Source organism: Aspergillus flavus, chromosome 3 (genome assembly GCF_009017415.1).
Source record: "Aspergillus flavus chromosome 3, complete sequence".
NCBI lineage: Eukaryota > Fungi > Ascomycota > Eurotiomycetes > Eurotiales > Aspergillaceae > Aspergillus > Aspergillus flavus.
In genome coordinates, this window is record NC_092407.1 from 2202517 (window position 1) to 2221295 (window position 18779).

Below are 18779 nucleotides of genomic sequence, written 5' to 3' on the forward strand. Positions count from 1 at the left end.
ACGTTATTGCGCTTCCCACCTGCACGGGCCACCGGCAGAAAAAAAGTGAAAGTAAGTTGCGCATCAAAAAGAATTCCGAACAGCTCTATCGTTTCCACCCGCCTCAATCGATTGTGCATAGCGCCGGAGGTTTTCTCGCGCGGAACTCCAACTGATTAGACCGCGCTATGTCGTCCTTTTTCACACTACCCGCTTCCCAGCGGAAGCGCAAGAGGGAAGACCGCGCCGGAGCCCCCGCGTCGAAGAAACGAGGTGTTGATGCAGATGGAGTCTCAGGCGCCAAGGGTAGTAGAAGGACTAAGGAACGGGAGCAATCAATCTCGGGTAGCGACCTGGATGAGGATGATGCCGAGAGCATTGTATCTGGAGTTTCAGGAGAAGAGAGTGATTCGGAATCCGACGAAGGAGAGACGGCCGCAGACCGGAGGTTAAAGCTTGCTGAGAGATATTTGGATAATGTTCGGGAAGAAGTAGATGAATATGGGTTCGATGCAGCAGAGATTGATCGAGATTTAATTGCTGAGAGATTGAAGGAGGATGTGGTATGTGCCATCAGTTTTCGCTACCCGTGAGATTAGCCAACAGCTGATTCCTAGCGCAGGACGAGTTCAAAGGACGCACATATCGTCAGATAGCCTCAGACCTGTCTTTATCCGCAGCCTCGCATTCATTTTTCCGGGCAGATACCCAGTCGACGACGTCCATTGCCGTTCATGCACCTTTTGTTTATACGGTGTCGAAAGATAAAACGTTAATTAAATGGGAGCTTGCCACTCCCAGTCACGCAACCACAGATTCTTCAGCAAATGGACAGAACAGCTCGTCGAAACGCCCTCCGAGACCGCAACGGAAGAAGCCTAAGCAGGTGAGGTTTACGCGGGGCTTGCAAAAGATTGCTGAAAGTGATGAGGAGCATGGTCACACTAAGAATATCTTGTCTGTGGCTGTATCGCCATCTGGAAAGTTTGTTGCCACTGGCGGAGAGGATCGGAAATTGATAATCTGGGATGCGGAGACATTGACCCCTTTGAAGACGTTTACACAGCATCGCGATTCGGTCAGTGGGCTTGCCTTTGCTCGTCATATTTCTACCATGAGCTCCGGCGAACAACTATTCTCTGGTTCGTTCGATCGGACCATCAAGACATGGTCCTTGAGCACCGCAGGTCATGCATACGTTGAGACATTGTTCGGTCATCAAGACCATATCTCTTCTCTCACCGCAATGACGATCGATCAGTGTGTCAGTGTCGGAGCCCGCGATCGCACCGCCAGATTGTGGAAGGTCGTAGATGAATCTCAGCTGATCTTCCGTGGAGGATCTTCCAAGCACTCCTACCAAGAAAATAACCTTGACTGTGTGGCACCTTTGCCCCCGAATCACTTTGTTACCGGCTCAGATTCTGGCGCGATCTCCCTTTGGTCCGTCCATAAAAAGAAACCCCTTCACACGATAACTCTCGCCCACGGTCTTGACCCTCTACCTCCGCTCGATGAGCTGTCTTCAGAAGTCGACCCGAATATAGCCGCTTCGAATGCCCGTCACATGCGGCGCAATCCTCGCTGGATCACTGCGCTGGCTACGCTCCCGGGCACTGACATCGTGCTTAGTGGTAGCTGGGATGGGTGGATTCGCGCATGGAAGATCTCAGAAGACAAGAAAACCATCATCCCACTGGGGGCCATTGGCGGAGTCTCATCAGAACCGGATACCCCATCTCAACAACTGAAACAATCCCTAGCCTTGGACAACCCAGTCGACTCAGCCCAGATGGCCGTCGACGGGCGTCGAGAGCAAAAAATGGAGGAGATCAAAGAAGAGGCCGAACCACTCGTCAAGGGCGTCATCAACGGTATCGCAGTTTTCGAACGCCGTGCGGAGACCAGCAAGCCCGGCCAACCCAAGTCTAAATCAGAGTCTGCCGAACCAGAGCCCCGAGGTCTCTGCATTGTCGCAGCAGTGGGCAAGGAACATCGCTTTGGCCGCTGGAAAGGTTTCGCGAACAATTACTACGAGGGACCTACACCCGATGGCCGTAACGGCGCTGTGGTTTTCGAGGTCCCTTTCATAAACGGTAACCCTCAATCGAAGTGAAGACGTTTTCATGAAACGGGATGAGGTTATTGTGACATGGCGTATGTATCCACTTTTTTCTCTACATTGTATTCTATTCCCGGGGCGGTGGTCTTTACATATCTCTTAGAGGAAGAAAAAAGTTCTCTGCATTGGAAGCTGTCCCTTGGGCTGAAGGGCGTTGGGCCTGATACGCGCGGATGATTGTATATAGGCGTACTGCAATAATTTTGAATAAGATATGCTTCGAAAGTTAGCCACCGCTTGAGAGGTCCAGTATATCACCGATAGTGGATCCTTAGCAGGGGAGAGTAAAGGAAAGAAAGAAATAATCTCGACGCTACTTGCGTAAAGAGCCTGCCCCCAAGAGAAAGCAAACAGTAAGACCCTCAAACACTGATATCCGAAGATGTGTAGTATAATAGTTTTAGCAAACATGCTACAGTTGGCGTGAAACTACTATTGTAGGCTCTGAGCAGCACACTTGTCTTGAGAGAAATTCTCGTCATGTTTGGTCCCATGGCGTAGCAATTCTAAAGCCCAAACTAGAGATATTGATACATACATGCTCAAGTTGGCATGGGAAACGAAGCCCGCTAGGATAACAAAAAAACAAAGAGGAAGAAAAACTGATTAACCAATGCATAAGGTAGCCAGAGAAAAATCACGCAGCAAGTGGCTGGGGTATAGAATGGGTGGGATCTTTTTTCTTTTCTGGGAGCCAAATAGTGGATGGTGAGTCAAGAGCCTTCTCCTTGCCAGTACCAGTCTCATATACCTTTTGGGACCTAATATTTCAAACCTTCAAGTTTAATTATAACAGCGTGGCTTAGTCGGGCGTGATCGAGCATCCAGACCAGAGATATCCTTAAGCTAGTAAAGTCCAATACTACATGGATGTCGAACTCTGCAATACACGCCCTTATGTGGCCGCATTAAAACAGCCTGGTCCGTTCTCCGCCCTGCTCCTATCTTCCCTTGAAAAAGCTATAGATAATGAGACCTATAAGATCCGCCTTAAAATGGTCCGGAATCATCGTCGAATCGTATCTGATGTAAGGATAAAAAAGGGTCAACGGCCGGTATTTCGGCAATGTCTTCGGATTGCTCGAACTGGCTCGTCAGAATCATCGTCCAGTGTTATTGCATTCGAGGCAGAAGTTCCTTCCGTGTTTGTACTTTGACTACGTGATGCTTGCCGGCGCATCGCGTAAGAATTCACGTTTGGACCTCGCCGAATTCGACTCTCGAAGAGAGACGGATTTGTGCTTTGACTACGTGATGCCTGTCGGCGCATCGCGTAGGGATTCACGTTTGGAGCACCCCCCATTCGACTCGCGAGGACAGATGATGAAGCCCCATTTGAGGCTGGAAATTGGCGGCGCCGATTTCCGGCTACGGGAGGCCGGATAGGCTCATCATCTTCGTCATCATCATCTTCATCCTCTTCCTCTTCGCTATCTGAGATCTCGTCTAAGCTATCCAGGGAATCATCGATACAGTCGTCGGCCTGGGACATTGTTACCTCTGAGCTCAACTGGACATCATCTTGATCAGGCGGGAATCGAACTTCAGGACCCCCAACTACAGTAGATCTGTCCGAGTCTGAGTCATGACCCTGCTCGATATGTTCATCGTCGTCAATGAATGAGTCCATGTCTGTGTCGTCCAAGTAGTCGTCAGTCGATTCTTCAGTTTCATGAGCAGTTGAATTCGCTTCATCAAAGAGGCTATTGCGCGCAAAGACAGGGCGGTGTGAGGGGGGAGTGTGATGATGATAATGGCGAACTAAGCTGTATATATGACGGGGAAGATCATCAACCCTCCCCTCAATAGGAACCCCATTATAGAAACCGTTCCAATCGACGTCGTCCAATTCGCCGAATCCATCTTCGAGTTCGTCATCCATGTAATCTGTCATCTCAGAATTCTCCTCTGAATCGGTTGAAATTGAACCGGTTGAATCGGAATCTGATATATCTGATGTATCTGTCACCGACTCTTCATCCTGTCGGTATCCGCACTGTGCGCAATTCGAGTCTTCTTCCAGCTCCCATGAACAGCGCGGGCAGCGAACGACATTGTCCTCCAGGTCAACGATGGGCTGTGCGGTTGGAAGTTTTTTGTTGAATGTACCCCGGAATAATCCGCCCTCTTTGGGATGTGTGTTCTTCTTATCGTTCTCCAACTTTTCAGCCTCTTCGCGCTGATGGCGCTTGTGCTCGGCCGTCGTCTCACCTTTTTCTAAAAGTTCTGCACGGCCTGTGAAAAGTTGGACGACAGCACGGACCTATAGCGCGTTAGATACAAGAGGCATTGAATGAGGGTTATATGGACCTTCAGAGTACTTACCAGGTATGCAGGGGCAGGTGGAGTTTTGACCGGAGCTCGGCAGTCGGGGCATGTTTTATTGGACCTCCCGCCAGCAAACCATGACGTTAAACACTGAAGCTCGGAGTGTTAGCACTCTGCCAAGGAGGTCGTACAAATGAGGGCCACCAACACTATAGCAAAACGTATGTCCACAGGCAAGGGTGAAGGGTTCGTACAGTGGCCTTATGCAAATGCCACATTGTAGGAGCGCGCGGATATCATCGACATGTCCCTGTAATGTTTCGGAAAGCTGGACCAGAAGAATTTTAGTGCCATTTTTTAAGAACATTTAGTATTCTGACCCACCCCCGAGACATCATCCCCAAGAGTCGCGTTTGTGTTGTTAGAACTCTTTTCGGACGCGGCTCCGGCGAGCGTTGACTTGGACATTTGCGCGAAAGTGTCGGAACGGATCCCGATAAGGAGGGGCAGCCAAAAAGACTTTTTTTGTTCTCTTTTTTCTGTCAAAATCGTTCCGCGAATTGCTCGTGGAAAAGAACTCGTGGATGTATTGGGAGAAAGAGACGTGTCACGACAGGTAGTGGCGAGATATATGGACTCGTTCTTTAAATGAGGGAGGGCGTAGCCGGCATGACGGGGGCTTCGAGTTTACTTCTGAACTGTGAGTGATAGGATGAGGTAGGCGATAAGAGACGGATGTATGAACGGCGCTTCTGAAGGTCGTTTAAGTGTTTATTCACAGTACGCTGGGTGTGAAAGTAAAGCGAAACGAAGAAGGAAAACAAGAAGTTATCACGATTGGTCTGCAGGAGTGCATGCCTTACCTTTTTTTTTTCTTTTCTTTTCGGAAGCTTTTGCGCAAACCGAACAAACACTCGAGACGCTGGGTTTAAAGACTAAAAGTCCGATCGGATTCCCCACCGGAATGGAACTAAAGTTTACTCTAGTCCCTCACTAGTAAATGGAAGCCGATCAATCATATCATCATTCACTTCTCTCCTCACAGCCAACCCGGTATCTCTAGCTACGTGGTGCGCGCTTATACAATCACCAGAAGATTGCAACATATGGTTGCTGTCACCACTCCCCCTCATCCTGGGCATTCGAGTAATTAATCCGTTTTCTCTTTTTCTCCGCTACCTCCTCGCTACTCCGAGGGTGAAACTCCGTAGCCTACAGTTCGAACGTACTAAATATTCGTATATTCACGCACCTTGAATGAAACGGAAGGTTGGTAAAGAATAAAAAAAATATATATAAAAATATAAAAGGAACCAAGTAAGCTACTAATTTAGGTCCATTGTAAGTACTCCGTTGTCCATGGGAACATGATGGGTCTTCCTTATCCCCACAATAACCGCTGGCACAAACCCGCCGCGGCAGCATCAACACTGATGACCATTTCGAGAGTATATTGTTTTTCAGGCTACTGCACTTCCTCCGCTTTCTGGTTTTTGGGAGATTGCTTGGACGTAGTACAACGTGAGATCTTATTAGCGCTAAGAAGATTAGATGCGCGTAATGGTGTGATTTTATGCAAGCCCGGCGCTTCAGCCGTACTCATGTCTTTCATTTTGCCCATGCGCCTCTTGGCCTTGTCTCTGTATCCTACTCCGCTAGTTAGGCTAGCTATCTCTTGATTACAAAAGTTCGTCATTCGACAGATCATCCGATGACAAGCGAATCAGAGATTGAAAGAGTCGCTCAATATCGTCCATGGTAAGTACCCTACCACAAATTAGAGAATCAATTCCAATTAGTATGATTATTCCAATGCCAGAGTCTTCAATATTATCGGTATCTTTGAACAAGTAAGAAGAGTATAACATCGGGACTACCCAGTTAGTTATGGACTCCTAGCAGCATGACTAAAGAGATCCCTGTGCCAAGACCTTTAATTGTGGGGCCAAACTTCTCCAGGAACAAACCTAACATACTCCTAGTAGGAACCGTATCACTTTATCACCCATACTGTCCAACGCTGTCGCCTGTCTCAAACACATACAATTGACCACTTTTGGTCTCACAATCATGTCTTCCACATCAGACCAACAACCGGAATCATCCGAACAAGGCCATCCTAATTCCTGGTCAAACACCGAACGGAGATTCACTAAGTAGGTTGCCCAGCTATCTTCTACATTATCAACGCCCGAAGTACATCCTATAGATATCATTTATGTCAACATCTTTTTCATAATCATGGCTTTCATTAGTGATCGCTTTTCAGGTACTCTTCAAGTCAAGCCGCTCATATTCCCCGGGATCATGGTGCACATGTCATAAAACCTGAGGCTTGATTTTGATGCTTAAACTTTTCTTTCTGACTCATTTGAACTCTTCTTCTTTTCTCCAACTACTTTTTATGTTTTCTCCACAAACTTACTAATGACATACTCCATATTCTAGCAAGAGTGCAAGCGAGTACTATGATCCATGCCAAGATTTCGCTGATCGGAGTTTGAAATGTATGAAGCGAAACAACTTCGACAGGGAAATGTGCCACGATTACTTTCAGTGAGTATTTAACCATTCTATGCCGATAGAAGTCAATGCTATGGATCTAGGGAATGGCCTCTTCGCCTCCTATCGGCGAGCTAGTAGCCTGAATCATTCACATGTTTGCTGCCACATTTTTACTTTAGCCTGTAGCTGACTCGAGTGTGTGGCAGGGCTTACCGTGACTGCAAGAAGCAATGGGTATGTATTTATATATCTCTCAAATTAATTTGTGTTGATATCTCCCATCTATATCCAACCCTCGATGGCTTAATGGCCTAGTCCTGCCATCTCAGTAAACCTCTATTTTAGTCCTGCTTAGCTGATGATATTACAGTTGACACAGAAAAAGCTTTCCGGATAGTCCTACCGGAGCTATGCTAGCGAATGGCGCATGTTTTCTGGAGGATAATTTTCACCATATATGCATCATGGAATCGCCAGGGTGCCACACGATCAACTTCCCGGTACCTAATAGGATTTCCTTCTGGTCTACTTCAGCATCTCACTGCACGTCTCAGAGCCAGGCTGCCCTTTTCTAAGATACTGGTAAAAGACTGGGCAATTGCATGTTTCGAGCAAAAAAACATACTACTCGTTGGCACATAAGCTTCTTCTCCTATTGACGCAGCTCCCTATCTAAACATGGATCTTTATACCTTCCTTTTTCCCACTCGCTTCTATTCGGCAGAAGTGCGGATGAAAGTTCAGTTTGTTGCGATACGGTGTTTTGACGCACGTCCCAAGTCTGTATACTATTTACTATGCTGTAAGTTACCGATCCTAGGAAGAGGGATTTTTCCACTCTATATTTGTACTATAGCAATGCTTGAGCGATCACTTCCCGTAAGGACTTTAACACCTGTTAGGATCTTATCTTATCATGTTAAGATTGGTGTATACAGCGGGGGTCCAAAAGTATGTGAACCCCTCTACTTATAGGTACACAGTGGCTCTTACCAGTTACTATGGGCTGCTAGGTACCTATAAGTATAGGGGGTCATATACTTTTGGACCCCCACTGTATAGCCTGCTAAATCCTTCATGTATGTATGTTGAGGGCAAACTCCAATTGCTGTACGCACTGACTTTATTTGAATATTACATTATTTTTTTCAAACTCACTTTTTTTTTATTTTATTTTTCTCCTTCTCCCTTGATCATACGATGTGATAAATGCAGCGCGTAAGGCAGTAGATAATAGATGATTTTATAAACTCAGCATTGGCACCCACTATATCATTGATCACCGCCTTCCACTTCACGCCCGCCGGGCCAAACTATTTTCAACTGTTTGTTCCTAAGAATTTCTTCCCCTCATTATCCCGCCGTCCTATCTTCCCCGCACATCGTGTGCTGTGCTTGGTTGCGCAGCATACGAACGCCGATCCCTTGTTGCAAAATAGGAATCCACGTTCAACCGCTACCAGGATTGATCTAGAGATAGATCTGATCCACCCTCGCTCGCCATGTCCACCAATGACGCCGTTTTTTACCGGCGCAATAAACAGATTCAAGATGCCATTGACGGGCAGAATCTGAAACAGGCCCTGCAGCTGATTGACAAGCGCATGAAGAAAGGAGAAGATACGAGATTTTTGAAGGTTAGTACCTGTGAGGCCATTTCTATTGATACATTCTGGATCTTATCGTCTAAATACCCCTGGTACTACGCATGCTCTTGAGGTTACAATCACACAGTATTACATGTTGCTAATTTAATTGTGTACTCCCCGCGTAGGCATGGAAAGCCCATATACTATATCGTCATGTGGACGAAACCCATCGACAACGTGGTATAGCGGAGACCCTCGATTTGTGCAAGGCCGAGCCACCAGCTACCGATCTCGATACTCTCGACATTCTTTACCAGACTCTGAAACGAATGGGCGACCAGGCGGAGACTATGAGGACTCTGTGGGAAAGAGCCTCGAAGGCGAAACCACAAGATTTGGATTTACAAATGAGATGGTTCACGGATGCGTTTGAAGGTGATGACTGGAAGTCAGCGCAAAAGGTCTGTAACCTGTTGAGTCCGGCTGTCGCAATAAACCGAAATCTAATTCCTTGAGGGTGAATGACAGGCCGCTATGACTCTCCAAAACAACTTCCCCAAGACGCGGAAATACTATCTCTGGGCCATTTTCCTCAGTCATCTCGTTGCTACCGATCAAGCCAGTTCGGAATCTGACCGGAAACTTTTTGGAACTCTGGCTTATCGCATGGTTTCCAAAGCTGCTGACAGTGTTCCTTCCGATCCAGTATGTCACATGTGATCTTGATCCTAGCCTTTGCAACCGTTTGTTGTGATACTTACATCTACAATAGAAAGAGTTGCTGAGCCCTCCTAGAGCTATACAAGGCCCAGAGGAGCTATTGCTACTTGTTAAAATATATGAGTCCCAGGGACGTCATGATGAGATTGTAAAAATCCTTGACAGCGAGAATCTTGGACTAAGCTCGCGAGTCATCCAGAATGACTGGTCCTTCGTTGGGGTGAAGCTCTCCAGCTTGGAAAAAGCGGAGATGTGGATGCAAGGCTTATCCTACGCGAAAGAGTTACTTGCAATCCCTACTAACGAAGCTGAGAAAAAGGCTCTCCAAGAGCGTGATGACTGGGCGGTTTGGAAACTGCTTGTTATCTCAACCCGGAACATCAATACCCAAGAGTAAGCTACTCCATCATTAGAAGAAGAATGTAGAGGCAGCACTTGAATGTACATGCTGACCATATTCAAAGGACCACTATCGAGACCCTAAAGTTCATTGGCGATTTCCTGGATGTCGTGCCCAAATCTCGCAATGCACGACTAGCTCGCCTAGACTTGATTCATTCGGGTGTTCTCGCCGGCACTTCGAAGACGGAAGACCTAGTCTCTACTTGCCAAGAATATTTCGATAATAACAAGAACAAGCTTTACTGCTTCGGCGATCTGCAGCTATACTTGGCAGCACTGGGCAAGGAAGCTGTGACTAAATTTGTGGAGTATGCCTCCAAAGGTCAAGAAGGGAATGTACGTTTCATACAATGCCCGTGCCTTCGTTTCCAAGCTGACACACTCGTGAAGGTGAAGAACGACCCTTTCAAGGGTGTGACGACGATCAATGCCCTTAAACTTGAATACTGCTACGAACTGTCAACTAACGGGACTAATGTCACTAAAATACAAGTCGAGGACTTCATCTCGCGCTGTCTCCAAGTCTATCGTGAGGTAGATCGTCCAGAACGGAGCTCAGCCCCATCCACGATCGAAAGTCAGCCTAGTGATGATTTGTGTTTGTTAGCTGCTATGAGCTTGATACGCTTCAGCGGAATATGGATTTCTGGTAACCAAGATCAAATCCCAGACACCATCCTCATCCGCGCGGCTGCTATTCTGGAGCGTCTCTTAATTGATTCTCCTCATAATTATCAAGCATTGTTACTCCTTGTGCGTATCTACTTGCGCCTCGGAGCTGGATCGCTCGCTCTCAAGGTCTTCAGCAAGCTCTCTGTCAAACAAATGCAGTTCGAAACGGTTGCTCACAACCTCTTCACCCGCCTAGCAACGATCCACCCACACTCGGCACCTCCAATTGAGGGTGCAGAGTACAAAGACTTCAACCCACAGTCTGCATTTGTTCAGGCCTTGAATTTTTATCGAACGGCCGAGGTCACGACGGTCAGGCACCGGTCGAATGGATTGGATTTGGGTAGTTACGTAAACATAGAAGGCACCATAGAGCTTCAGAGGCGCTTGAAGTATAGTGTCTGTCGCAGGATGTGGGCATTAGACGTCAGACGGATGCAAAGACTGGCCGGCGGAGATCCGATGGGTCGATATGACGAAGTTGGTAGGTGCAAGAATATTACGTACGGTGGACTCTCCGCTCACACTTACTCAACAGCAATGGATCCATCCCCCGTGACAGACCAGCGTGTATTCGATGCATTCATGAACTGTGAACCCACCAACCAGCCAACTTTCGAGGAACGGATGCGCTTGGGACCACTTCCTCGGGTACGTTATTCCCTAATTAGTGTTGAGACCGCAGGGCAAAGCTAATAAGAAATAGGAACAATGGGTGATGTGTACGAGGGTAACAGACCAGTTGTTTAGCACTCTCAAAAACATGACTGTTCAAAAGCCAGTGTCTGTTGAACCCAATCTGCCCAGTCCCAAAGATTTTGTAGGGTCGGAAGCATCTTCTGAGATGACCTCATCAGAGATTGAGAGCGCGAAGATCAATCTGAGCCTTCTCAAGGTAGCCACATTTTTGAATGGCTCGAAGTCCGTTGCCGCTGAAGAGGTCGACAGCTGCTTAACCCAGGTGGAGGAATGGCTGTGTTCCAAATCAAAGGATCTTGACATGAACGGCCCAAAGATCTCCCAGCTTGTATCAGAAACAGCAGTTCCCTTGCGGCGGCATGAAGCATCTGCTCCAACCTGGAGGTCCTTCCACGACTTGTACCTGATCATGGAGTCGCTCAAGGCGCTCTCGCTCATAACATCCATTGCATCGAAGAAAACCACCAAGGCTGCAAAACTCCCCAAGGATCGCATACAAAGATTAGCCGATTCGACGCGCCAAGTCTATGAAAGTCTTAGGGCCAATGCCCGTGCGCTAAAATCAGCTATCTCTGAGCCGGGAGTTCTCGGATCTTTGGTTGATTTGGTGGTGGGCGGCTCTGACGATGGCGAGGATGGTACGCAACTTCGGGCAGAATTGGATAAGACATTCGATACGGCAGCGGTGGAGATGTTCTGTGGCGAGTTAATGGAAAGCTGGGAAGAAGGGCTCGATGGGCTGCTGCGCGTGTCGCTGTGATAGTGGGCCAGGATATGGTTGAATTGGATCATTGACAGTGTATGACGTCTGTGTTACCAAATGACGGTGTACGCTGCAATACCAACTATATTACTTACATATTCATAGAAACTCCTACATAGATGGGTGGTATATCTATTCAAACCATCTTTACGGGGCGAGAAGTCTAGATGCATACAAGATGCAATTACTACCGTTACAAGGTAGGCACATAGCTTGTAAAATGGAATGAATACGAGGGGCTTCTTTTCCTGGCACGAGGCTGAGTTGTGGAATGTTGATCTCCTTCTGCAAGGGTACCGACTACGTTCTCTATCCCTTGGTTCCTCTACCAAGTCAGCCTGGTGCTTGTCCCACTACTACCATGGCATTCACACATACTCACCAGCTGTTCGACGGCACGAGTTTCTTGGGTTGCACTGCTACCAATAGGAGCATTCCTCTCCTGCGGTTTGTCGACTTCCAAGAAGCATAAGCAAAGCCCCTTGCCAACGGTGAAATCTCACTGTGTTACTCCATTGAAGAGGACGTTTCATCGAATCATGGGTTGCTGCAAGTAAGCGGCAGTAGTCTCCTTGCTTCCAGGGCAGATAATGTCCCCCACGCTATCACGGTTGCTTCTATTCTTACTATGCTGACGTCCCATTTACAATACTAGAATTCGGCGCAAGCATTTGATCAACCTCTATGACTAACTCCCATATCCATGTCCGGCATCTTTTCTCTTTCCTCTCTTTCCCTATTCTTTCTTTCATCCTTGGGTGGCAGGCTACAGGTCTCCAATGTCTGATTTAGACCCGTAACTTGCCGCCATAATTAACTCGGTTTATTAACCATCAAAATCCAGGCTCAGACATGAATCCTACCTATGATCACAAACATTCGCCGCAGCGGTGGGATGTCATTACCGAGGTATTATGCCTCTCAATTAGTACCTGTTGTGTCTGTATGCGCATGTACACAAAGCTATTGATCACCAAAGCTCCGGGGTGGGAAGATTGTACGTATACCAAGGCAAGGCTTCAAAGAGATCGGTGTTCACTAACAGTGACCTGTAGTTACTTGTTTCTTTGCCTGGGTATGTGTCTCAATACGTGTTCTACGAACGCTTGCTCTCGGAGAACCACCTGCTTACGGGAGACGGTAGTTGGGATTAATAGTCTATGCTGTCATGACTTTTGAGACAGGCAAGCATGGCAGTGGCCTCCATCGGTGGGAAGTATCCCCATCAGATCTCCGTGAGTTCTTGAAGGTAAGTAGTTATCTCATAACAATAAGGACCCAGCCTATTGATAACCATTAGCTAGCAAACGCATGCCAAATCATATATGGGCCGATCATCTTCATCACCAAGTTATCCATACTTCTTCTATTTCTCCGCGTATTCGCACCATCTTTCAGAGGCACCACCTACTTCTTGATTCAGCTGCTCATTTGGCTTAATTTTCTGTTCTACTTTGCCGACACAATCCTCAAGATCTTCGAATGCACACCACGATCCAAGATCTGGGATGAGCATGTGCCAGGGCACTGCATCAATATCAACGGCCCCATCCTAGCTGCTTCGATCTTCAACGTAGTGTCCGATTTTTTAATTCTCTTACTGCCAATTGTCTGTGTATGGCGCTTGCAAATGACCTTCAAGAAGAAGATATGTACTTCTGCCGTCTTCGTTGCAGGTATCTTGTAAGACCCTCGTCCCATCACTGAAACGCACCCCAAATGACTGACAGAGCGGGTACTGCTGAGCAAACAGCGGTTGCATATCAAGCGTCATGCGCCTTGTAGTCAGTATCCCAAATAGCACGGCCACCGACAACACATTTGTCTGGTTTCCAGAGTTCTTATGGACGTAAGTGTAGATTAGGGCTACATCCCGTACTCACTACTAATACCGATAAAAGTGCCGCCGAAATCACTTCAGGGATCATAGCAAGTTGTTTGCCGGCATTACCTACTTTCCTGCGACATTTCTTCCAGAAAACAAGATATTTCTTCTCGGAACCAGTCATGACTAGTTCCGGCTCTAGTTATATTGCTTCAAAGAAAACGGTAGAGGCAAAGCGTTTTCCAGCTCAACACCGCCGGAATGTTAGCCTTACGGATTTACTTCCGGGGGATTACTTGGAGATGCTAAGCCGTGGCAATCGCAGCGGGAAGACATATGAAACTACGTGCTATACCACGGTCGAAGCCAGCCCTGTAGAAAAGGGCCGTGACGACCATTCCAAGGTTGGAGACAGTCCAAATCGAGGGATATTGAAGACCGTTGAGGTGGATGTGGAATCAGGGCCAGAGCAAACTGGTCGGAAGAAATAGCTGCGTAAAGAGTTAATGTGAGAAAATAGCTAAATGGACCATGAATCAATCATGACGATCAAGTACCTAAGAGACGATAGGATGTAACCCTTATCGGAGCCTTATGGTATGGTGATAAACACCTCAGGCATCAACACCCGCTCATGGAGCCAGGCAAAAGAGGACGCTAACCCAGACCGGGAACAAGCCCTAAGCAAAGCCCTAACACTCGCTACGCACTGCCGTCTGAGCCAACCAAAACCGTGCAAAGTCCATCGCGCTTCTATCCGCACCGAGACGCCCATCGACTTCGACACCCTCACCAACCACGTCGCCAAACCAGTCCAACCGTCGAGATGGCCCAGGAACGCTCCGGAATTGTGGTCGGTCTGAACAAGGGCCATGTGGGTTCCCCTATCCGTGCTATATTTGATTTGAACGGGTTTCAGTTGTCGAGTGGATGTTGAATGGCTGGATATTGCTGGGGAACGGGAGAAAAGTTCGATTATGCAAGACGGATGTGCGAGACAAGAAAAGAGGGGAAATTCAGGAAGATCAAGCGACATGGGAAATTTTTACATGATTCGGGAGAATACAGCATTCAGCAACCACTCGATAATCTGAGAAAGACCGACGACATGCGGAGGAAGACAAGAAAATAAAACTAACGGATATTCTTCGTTATAGAAAACCACCCCCCTCAACACCCCCAAGACCCGTGTCAGCCGCACCAAGGGCCAGTCCTCCCGCCGTACTGCCTTTGTTCGTGACATCGCTCGTGAGGTTGTCGGTCTTGCCCCCTATGAGCGCCGTATCATCGAACTCCTGAGAAACACTCAGGACAAGCGTGCTCGTAAGCTCGCCAAGAAGAGGGTACGTTCGATTCGTCATCATGCTTTGAATTTGGCAGACATTGCTGGGGCCGCTCTGGTTTTGGTCGGATACTCTCGGAAGTTATCATCGGTTGATCCTGGGGTCGATTATGGTGTACTATCGAAATTACACTGAGCCAGAGCGGAAGGAACCTGGGGCAATCTTGGGATTATCGTCTGGAACAAAAAGGCTAACGCTCGACTACAGCTCGGTACCTTCGGCCGTGGAAAGAGAAAGGTTGAGGACATGCAGCGCGTCATCGCTGAGTCCCGTCGTGTCACTGGTCACTAAATTCGTTTCCATTCAATCCAATAAAGCTTTCTCCTATTAGCCAAAGAAAAGAATGAGATAACGAAACGATGAAGTGAGTCTTGGTGGCCGATCACATGGAGTGTGGGGGAGGTTCTGTCCATACGGGGAAGGGGGAAATGACAACCCGACCTACCTTCTTTGCTTCTATCTCTCCTGGGATATAGGAATGGAGGCAAGGGACATAATTCCATAGGCGTGGACAATTGGACAAAAAAACATAAATGGATCTCTGATTCTAATGCAATACCACTGGGACTTGGTTTCTTTTACCTTCAATCTTCTTCGGAATATTCTTTAGACTGGGTTTATGTAGGTCTAATGACCACCGGTCGGTCACTATGTGTGATTACGTTGGTAGCATCTGGCTGGGTTATCTTGTAGACTGGTGTTCAAGGATGTATCTGAACATGATATATACTTCTTTGCAGAGCTCGACGGTGACGCGGTCAATGCGTGGAATCTACGTTTGGCTACAGGACATCAGGACCATTATAACATTACTCATAATCGTAAGTTAGAAGACGTAACTTGAAGGTAACACCTAAGGTACCAACATATTAATCTTATCTATTTCTTCCCGGGTAGTTTCAACCACTTGGGCAGGCTTCCTGGTTTGCGCCCGCTTGACTTCTCTCCTTGACGATCAGATCCCGACTTCGGCTGCACCGTCTCCTCAGAGGTGTCCATTACATCCGCTGGTTGTTCAACCTTAAGTTCCTTCGCCTGTGTTCGTAGCTCCGGTCTCAGTAGGTCTCTCTGGCTTTGCCGAGCAGCTTGGGAAGCGGTTGCGTCCCAGGAGAAATTGACAAGGGTTCGGCCTACCATACCGAGGTCTTTGATCAGTAAAGTCTGATCGGAATCCGGGATCACGTTATGTAGTTTCTTTCCACTCTGGCCACCACCGGGGAAAGTTGTGATGGTAAACTTTTCTCCGACGAAAGGACCCGCCAAGCAATTCCTTACAAAACTGTAGAGTGATTTGCCAGTATCTTGTTGCCCGAATTTCGCCACAATCTGACTCTGATCCGGCAATCGGACTTTGACGTCCACCTCCTTGACAGCTGCAAGCTTTTCCTCCTCTGCCGCGGCTTTAGCGGCAATCTCTGCATCAGATAGGAGGCGTTTATTCTGGGATGCCGCGTTGAGCCGACGTTGGTGCGCCTGCGCATGATCTACTGAGGGTACGTAGTCACTTTCATTATAGGCGGTCTTTGCGGACTGTGGCGTATCGCTAGACGGAGGAGCAAAAACCGCTACTTGTCGAGAGGAAACAGTCGTTGCAGGTTCAAAAGGTTCGGCAGGAGCAGATGGAGGGATTTGATTTCGAGGTTGTTCAGGCAAAACAGGTGCAGAGAGTGGTGCATCTGATGTGAATTTTGGTGGCTCTTGTTCTTGTTGACTGGGTCCATCCACTGTCTGCTTCTGTTCTGCTGGAGTAGACGACTCCTGTGACGGGGGGTTCGTGTCGTCGGATGACTTGAAGTATTCTTGGATCTTGCTCATAGCAACTTCTAATGGGTCCTCCGTCCGCCGAAAACTCAGCCTCAATAACACGTTTCCGCTGTTGAATCCTAGTTGGGCTAGCGACTTCTGTAAATCGGTGAATGTGGAAAGCTCCCGTTCCAGAATTTGGATCACCGGCGTCTCGTAGAACAACCGCCCTGATCCATTATCTCCGTTTCCAGTAACGGGAGCCCCTCGCGCTGTGAGGTTCCGGATCGACGCATTCCCAGCAACTCCAGCTTCAAATTTACGCAATATGAACCATAACGATGTTGTACTTGGGAATTTGTCCAAAAGACGGCCATTTGGCGCCCCACGGGCTTCTGATTCTGGTAGCTGAAGTGCGACAGTGACAACGGATGGCGACCGTGAGAGTTGGACCAGCTCCAGCTTTGCGCCAGAAATGAGCCCGGAAAGACGGAAAGATAGCGACAGGTCGACCTGTTTACCTTTGTATCTTGGAACGGAGTTAGTCCCTTGACTGAAAGCTCAGTAATGGATTTATGGAAGCAAATGCTTACTTCAGTCCATATTGGCTCGCATCTACGCCTAGTTTTGCACAAGCTTCTTGTAAAACATCAGTCAGATACTTTCCTGGCGTTGTCTTGATTGTAGCCCTTCGAGCTGTCGAGTCGAGGACTACGACATGAGCGCTCATAGTTAGAATGTTTATTTTAATATTGCGGGGTTGGTGTCAAAGTTGAGGGCGAATATGAGCGTTGTCGCCTTTCAGTTTTCTTGCCTATTTGATATTTTGCGAACATAGGTTTTAATAACAAGTAGATCGAGGCGAGAGAAAAGAATAGAAGTACACAGAAGGCGTTGATGTTCGGAGATTAGGGTAACAGACGAGGTGTAGTAAATGCGGGAAGATCAGTAGGCAGCGGGCGCATCGTCATCGGCAGAAAGCTCGGCGGCTCCACGCGTGCTGGCAGCAGTGAGCTTCAACTCAACCATCCATCAGTCCCTCTCCTTCACCACCTCACGCTTCCCCCCAACCCTCAGTCCTCCACATCCTCTTACTTCTCACCTATCGAACCCTTTCACTCCTCTAGCTTCGATTTTGTTTTTCTTCACTCTATCAAATTAATCATGGTATGTCTTGTGTACCACCCTTCTTTCCCTGATTGAGCAAGCTGACATTACCTCTAGAGTTCGCCCTTCGATATCAGTATGTCATCTTCTTCGTCTCCTGTCTGACTCGAGTTTAACATATTAATCTTTCTCTCTGCAGACGGTGGTGCCTGCGTCGCCATGGTAGGCAAGGACTGCGTTGCAATTGCCTGCGATCTCCGACTCGGCATGCAGGCCCTGACCGTCTCCAATAACTTCCCCAAGATCTTCAACTACAGCCCATCGACCTTCCTTGGCCTGACCGGCCTGGCGACCGACGTCTCGACCGTCTCAGATCTCTTCCGCTACAAGGTTAACATGTACCGCTTGCGTGAGGAACGGAACATTGCACCCCAGACCTTGGCCAACCTGGTCAGTTCATCACTGTACGAGAGGAGATTTGGACCTTTCTTCGTCAGTCCCGTCGTTGCGGGTATAAACAGCACAACTGGCAAGCCATTTATCTGTGGCTTTGATAGTATTGGATGTATCGACTTTGCAAAGGATTTCATTGTCAGCGGGACAGCTAGTGACCAGCTGTTTGGTACCTGTGAGAGCTTATGGGAGCCGGATCTGGTATGTCTTGCGCGTGTGGGACTTCGATCTTGACTATAGGTGATACTGACGGTATAGGCCCCCGAGGACTTGTTCGAAACCATCTCCCAGGCTCTCCTCAGTGCTGTTGACAGAGACGCACTCTCCGGTTGGGGTGCACAGGTGTACATCATAGAGAAAGATAAGGTGACTAAGCGGCTACTCAAGGGAAGACAAGATTAGAATAGTTATGCTGGCGCTCTTTTGTTATTTTATTCAGATCTTTAATTTCACGCTCCATTGCCACGATTGCAATATTTCCTGGTTGAAACCCGCTTTTGGCGTTCTAAGGTCTCCACCAAATGTTACATATCATCGATTAAGGCGAGTCGAAGCACAGTGAGGGCATATGAAGGACGAAAATACAGGG

The 18779-nt window shown here is 47.8% G+C and overlaps 8 protein-coding genes across 8 annotated transcripts; 6 read left to right on the plus strand and 2 right to left on the minus strand.

The window, feature by feature from the left end:
- Positions 1-167: 167 nt before the first annotated feature.
- Positions 168-2095, plus strand: F9C07_4969 (putative small nucleolar ribonucleoprotein complex subunit; the record flags this gene model as incomplete). Its single annotated transcript, XM_041290886.1, has 2 exons — positions 168-542; positions 602-2095. The coding sequence occupies 2 exons, from the start codon at positions 168-170 to the stop codon at positions 2093-2095; spliced, it is 1869 nt and encodes a 622-aa protein (XP_041144577.1).
- Positions 2096-2360: 265 nt separating this feature from the next.
- F9C07_1398854 (uncharacterized protein) lies at positions 2361-4874 on the minus strand. Its single transcript, XM_071508074.1, has 3 exons — positions 4578-4874; positions 4427-4519; positions 2361-4364 (listed from the first exon to the last, which is right to left on the minus strand). The coding sequence occupies exons 1-3, from the start codon at positions 4734-4736 to the stop codon at positions 3147-3149; spliced, it is 1470 nt and encodes a 489-aa protein (XP_071365029.1). The 5' UTR covers positions 4737-4874; the 3' UTR covers positions 2361-3146.
- Positions 4875-5853: 979 nt separating this feature from the next.
- On the plus strand, positions 5854-7412 carry F9C07_1407213 (cysteine alpha-hairpin motif superfamily). The gene is made up of 5 exons (XM_071508079.1): positions 5854-6127; positions 6352-6525; positions 6818-6925; positions 7081-7108; positions 7245-7412. The coding sequence occupies exons 1-5, from the start codon at positions 6081-6083 to the stop codon at positions 7269-7271; spliced, it is 384 nt and encodes a 127-aa protein (XP_071365030.1). The 5' UTR covers positions 5854-6080; the 3' UTR covers positions 7272-7412.
- Positions 7413-8376: 964 nt separating this feature from the next.
- Positions 8377-11716, plus strand: F9C07_2230837 (cytoskeleton organization protein; the record flags this gene model as incomplete). Its single annotated transcript, XM_041290887.1, has 8 exons — positions 8377-8511; positions 8649-8924; positions 8992-9168; positions 9236-9576; positions 9648-9921; positions 9976-10741; positions 10796-10908; positions 10964-11716. The coding sequence occupies 8 exons, from the start codon at positions 8377-8379 to the stop codon at positions 11714-11716; spliced, it is 2835 nt and encodes a 944-aa protein (XP_041144579.1).
- A 948-nt stretch (positions 11717-12664) lies between these two features.
- On the plus strand, positions 12665-14035 carry F9C07_2230838 (uncharacterized protein; the record flags this gene model as incomplete). The annotated part of the gene is made up of 6 exons (XM_041290888.2): positions 12665-12716; positions 12775-12794; positions 12864-12968; positions 13020-13402; positions 13473-13568; positions 13621-14035. The coding sequence occupies 6 exons, from the start codon at positions 12665-12667 to the stop codon at positions 14033-14035; spliced, it is 1071 nt and encodes a 356-aa protein (XP_041144580.2).
- Positions 14036-14235: 200 nt separating this feature from the next.
- On the minus strand, positions 14236-18392 carry F9C07_2281983 (UBX domain protein). The gene is made up of 6 exons (XM_041290899.2): positions 17937-18392; positions 17855-17873; positions 17224-17797; positions 15095-17159; positions 14702-14887; positions 14236-14418 (listed from the first exon to the last, which is right to left on the minus strand). The coding sequence occupies exons 3-4, from the start codon at positions 17358-17360 to the stop codon at positions 15767-15769; spliced, it is 1530 nt and encodes a 509-aa protein (XP_041144582.1). The 5' UTR covers positions 17361-17797; positions 17855-17873; positions 17937-18392; the 3' UTR covers positions 14236-14418; positions 14702-14887; positions 15095-15766.
- Positions 14371-15178, plus strand: F9C07_4973 (ribosomal protein L36e; the record flags this gene model as incomplete). Its single annotated transcript, XM_071511292.1, has 3 exons — positions 14371-14418; positions 14702-14887; positions 15095-15178. The coding sequence occupies 3 exons, from the start codon at positions 14371-14373 to the stop codon at positions 15176-15178; spliced, it is 318 nt and encodes a 105-aa protein (XP_071365031.1).
- On the plus strand, positions 17249-18749 carry F9C07_1405805 (nucleophile aminohydrolase). Its single transcript, XM_041285324.2, has 4 exons — positions 17249-17797; positions 17855-17873; positions 17937-18391; positions 18449-18749. The coding sequence occupies exons 1-4, from the start codon at positions 17795-17797 to the stop codon at positions 18590-18592; spliced, it is 621 nt and encodes a 206-aa protein (XP_041144583.1). The 5' UTR covers positions 17249-17794; the 3' UTR covers positions 18593-18749.
- The last annotated feature ends 30 nt before the right edge of the window (positions 18750-18779 follow it).